This window comes from Volvox carteri (assembly GCF_000143455.1).
Source record: "Volvox carteri f. nagariensis unplaced genomic scaffold VOLCAscaffold_9, whole genome shotgun sequence".
In the NCBI taxonomy this organism is placed as follows: domain Eukaryota; kingdom Viridiplantae; phylum Chlorophyta; class Chlorophyceae; order Chlamydomonadales; family Volvocaceae; genus Volvox; species Volvox carteri.
In genome coordinates, this window is record NW_003307552.1 from 1,559,691 (window position 1) to 1,563,695 (window position 4,005).

Consider the following 4,005-nt stretch of genomic DNA (forward strand, 5'->3'; position numbering starts at 1 on the left):
AGGGGGGTCCCCCCCCTTCCGACAGCCGTACGGCAATCGTACACTGCCGTATCACTGATACCCTGATACGGTATCAGGCATCGGAAGCTGCGTTGCTGTCCAAGCCCAAACGTCAGCTGGCCCCCATCGCTTGTCTAGCATGTCATATAACGTTATGCTGGCCGCTTAATACCAGGAGTGAATTTGCAAGGAATTTTTCTAAACCGGGTTTCGACCCCGCATGCCTGCGCTATCCATCCATGTGGCAGACTCGTGAATTGCGCGGGATGCATTACGTAATGTCAAATAGTATGGGATCTTTCAAAAGGGCCGCGTGGTATCCTGCACGTCAGAGCAGCACTCCTGCAATGACGCAGTCCACACTGCAAATGGCAATACTCTGCTTCGCAGGCTTCGCTGTAGCCGTAAAGGCACATACGAGAGACGGTGGCTTCAGACAGGCAACCATTCATTCCTTGGAAATTCCATTCATTTCATTTGTGGCCATGCTGATGCTGAGCATGCGCCACATGCAGCAACCTGAAGCAGTAGTTTTAACAGCCACCTAGCCTGAAACAGATTTCCTTGCAGATGGACGAAAAACCTTCATCTCCCGATATGCATACCCGCATGCATATGCTGCACCCGCTCGCAGCGATCCTTCCCCCCAACGTCCAAAAACGGTCCGCGTTGTGCACTACAGTGAACCGCAACGACCAGAGGACACCCACACACACGCACACACACGCAGTTAAGAAGGACGTTTCTCTCAACAGTCCGGATCGAAACTATGGCCCGACATACCAATTCATACCGCACACATTTCCCTAGTGTTCCGCGGGAATCATCCCTTGGCCCCCTCTTCCGCCCACTCCGGCCCCAGCTTCCCCTCCGTCGTCAGTGCAAGGTCGATCGTCACGGTTCGGACGCTCTCGCATCGGCACTTTGGGGCGGCCGTGGTGGCAGCTGCTGCAACAACAATGGCGGCCGCATCAGAGCCCCTCCGTGCGGCCTCCCCTCCATACACGCAGATCATTGCGTCTTCTTGCTTTCCTCCGCCGATTGTGACTCCTGCCCCTGCACCGCCTTGGCGTCCCCCTCCTTGTCTTCAGGAGCGGCCTCACTGAAGTTGAACACGGCGCGGAACTCGCGCGCCAGCCAAGCGTGGCCCAGTACGGCACCCAGCACGCCTGGCACGATGTAAAGTAATGCTGGCTGGGCGGCCTGCATCAAGGGGCGTTGGTGGAATTTAGATGGGGGCCCCATCCTCAGGTACAAGGAGTAGGAAGGGAAAAGGAGACCACGACATTTGCAACCAGTCGCGCTACAAAATGCTCTCTCATTTGCGTTTGATAGCTGTCAGCGGCGCTTCCTGCAAGTTACTTTTACTCATATTCAGCTCGACGACGACGGCAAACAGTAGATGGCAAACAAACAATGCTGTGAGGACCTCAAGCTGTGAGGAACTAGCAGTGCCAACCGTCCATTAGAACAACATGGTCGTCAACGGTTGCAACGTTTTTAAGTCGGAACCGCTCCCGCGCATCGCGTGCCATGCAAATCGCAGACGCATATTTACCCACTGAGATTTCCCTCCATATCCATGCAGTCCCGGCTGCGGCGCACCTACTGCCTACTCAATACCCGGGCGGGCACACCGACCCACCGACCCAAAGTTCGTTACCCGAACCGACCCACTTGGAAGACGTTCATGACAACGATTGTGGCCACGAGTCCGGCCACGTAGCCGCAAAAAGCAGAACGGAAGTACTTGGACCGGAAGTTGCGTTGAACATCGTACCGCAGGATTAGGGCCACGAAAATGCCTTGCAGCCATTGGTTGCGGGGATTAGGCATCGCGATAAGGGGGATGACAAGTCCATCAACAATTCAACATAGAGTGTGGCCCAATAGATTGCTAGCAGTGAGCTTGCTTGGCTTAACGGAGCTCCTAGCACCATATCAGCGGATGGGTGGCGGCCCGCCCAGAAAGATACATGCCGCACATACATGCTGCCCGAGCTACACGAAAGACGCTGACGGTACATCGCTGCCTGGGTGAGGTCGGAACAAAAACAGCGTGTATGAGGGTGTGGTGCAGCGCGGACAGGCCCTTTCCCAGGCTTCTGTCGTGAGCCCTAAACGACTCCATGTGAGGCTAGATGCTAGAGTTCATGCCCAGAAATGGCGAGGAAGAAGTCCACCTAACAAGGCTGCAAACGGCCGGCAGCACATACACCCACGACCAGCACCACTCCCCTGCTGCAGCAGTTGCAAACCATCTCCCCCCCCATCACATTCTACAATGATCACCTACCTGGGATAACGATGTCCCCAAGCCCCAGCATTGCGAAATGCCGTTTGTCATTCTCCAGCGTGCCGGCACGAGGGAACAGCAGCTTGATAGGTCCATCGAAATTCTTGGCGACCGACACCATCACCGGCGTGCAAAAAACCCAGAATATGTCGTAAAAGAACAGCCCGACTAGCAGAATTGTACCAACTTGCACCGAGCCCAAGCTGAGGTGCTCGATGCCCTCCAGACAGAACGCCAAGCCCAACAAGTTGTTCGCAAACCAATGTTTTTTGGCGTAGTACCAGGCACAGAAGCCCAGGCTAATGGACGCTAAGATCAGCTCAGGAACTGTGGGCCGCATGCTGCCGTCCGAGTTATCGAACACATATGGAACTTTTATCCGCGGGAGAGCCAGCTCATGATGCCGAATGTTCTCTGGAAAGTAGTCCAACAAGTATGGCATGACGGCGGACGTGAGGACGAAGATGGCGATACCCCCCAGGTACAGGGACAGCAGCGCATTCACGAGCCATTTAGGCACGAACTTGAACAGGAGAAACAGGCCAAAAAGGACGCAGCTGCCCACTAAAGGGAAACGCATGGCATCCTTTTTGGTCATGCTCTCCGCTGGTGGAGCTGGTTTGACAGATCTCCATGACCCCGCATAAACTGCCAACGCCGCCGTCGCGATGATGTTGAAGTTGGTGGGAACATTGATAACGAGAGGAGCTAGGCTAAGGCCTAAGAGTAGCAGGTGAGCCGTCAGTGCCGGTCTGTCACTAGCATAGATTGCTGCATGTGAGGAGGTCGGCTTCGCGTCGGCCATGATCAGCCTCCTCTAAAAGCGCGTTGAGCGCTCGTCTATTGCAGTGATGTTTACCGTTAACAACGTCTGCACATTATGGAATAACTCCTCAACAGGGCACGTACGTGCCAATATAACTGCTACAGCGCCGCACGACAGCCGTACTGCCCTGATTTTTGCCCAGTGGCCTATCAACTGAAACCCCACAGCTCTTTACTCCACATGGACATATATTACGGCAACTTGTGGCTGTGGCTCTCCGATAGGCTGCATGATGGCTACGGTACGCGACGTGGTGCTGTTCTACAGCTGCCCTCCGGCCTGAGTACCGTTTAGCACTCCACCCGTACACCCCTTTCAACTTACTTAGTCATATTCATCCCTCATCTTACCCTATCAGCTTGTGGCTTAGACGTCTACATTTTAAATAACTGACGTGAAGACTTCTGTACTCTCTCAGACTCGTAGTGACTGTTTGAAACGTGTCATTCGGGCAGCGTGGGTGAACAGCGACCCATCATATCCGGGCAAGCTCGGGCCCACCTTGACATCGATCTCGAAGTGAAGAGCTCGCATGTGGATGAACCGCTTGCCGTCAAACCGTGCAGGCCGAACAGATACGGCTTGCTTACGCACTCAGTATCATTGTCCGCTTGACAGCCCGTTTCGGCCGCCGGCCAGCCGATACCGCTGCGCAAATTCCCACAGGCGCGCCGTCTTTTCGTACTTTCAAGCTTGCTACTGCTTCTGCATCTGCCGCTACTGTGCTGCTATTGCTGTTGCCGAAAACGGTATATAGAGTTGAAATGTGGTTGAATTCATTGGCGACTGTGATCCCTGACCTGACACGCCATGACCCTTACGTAGACAGGAGCTACAGCTATGGCAGAGCTACAGCTGAGCTACAAGTGTTACAAAGGTCCGC

General features: G+C 54.4%; 1 protein-coding gene across 1 annotated transcript; it reads right to left on the reverse strand.

Moving 5' to 3' along the window:
• Window positions 1–970: 970 nt before the first annotated feature.
• On the reverse strand, window positions 971–3,172 carry VOLCADRAFT_73714 (uncharacterized protein). Its single transcript, XM_002948321.1, has 3 exons — window positions 2,297–3,172; window positions 1,678–1,805; window positions 971–1,203 (listed from the first exon to the last, which is right to left on the reverse strand). The coding sequence occupies exons 1-3, from the start codon at window positions 3,099–3,101 to the stop codon at window positions 1,012–1,014; spliced, it is 1,125 nt and encodes a 374-aa protein (XP_002948367.1). The 5' UTR covers window positions 3,102–3,172; the 3' UTR covers window positions 971–1,011.
• Window positions 3,173–4,005: the final 833 nt, after the last annotated feature.

Bases quoted from the DNA above. Each gene is read 5' to 3' on its own strand.
- VOLCADRAFT_73714 (XM_002948321.1), bottom strand. From the start codon at position 3,101: ATGGCCGACGCGAAGCCGACCTCCTCACATGCAGCAATCTATGCTAGT. The intron at 1,806-2,296 runs GTAGGTGATCAT...AATGGCTGCAAG, and splicing joins TGGGGACATCGTTATCCCAG to GCATTTTCGTGGCCCTAATC. The intron at 1,204-1,677 runs GTGGGTCGGTTC...CCCTTGATGCAG, and splicing joins TTGTCATGAACGTCTTCCAA to GCCGCCCAGCCAGCATTACT.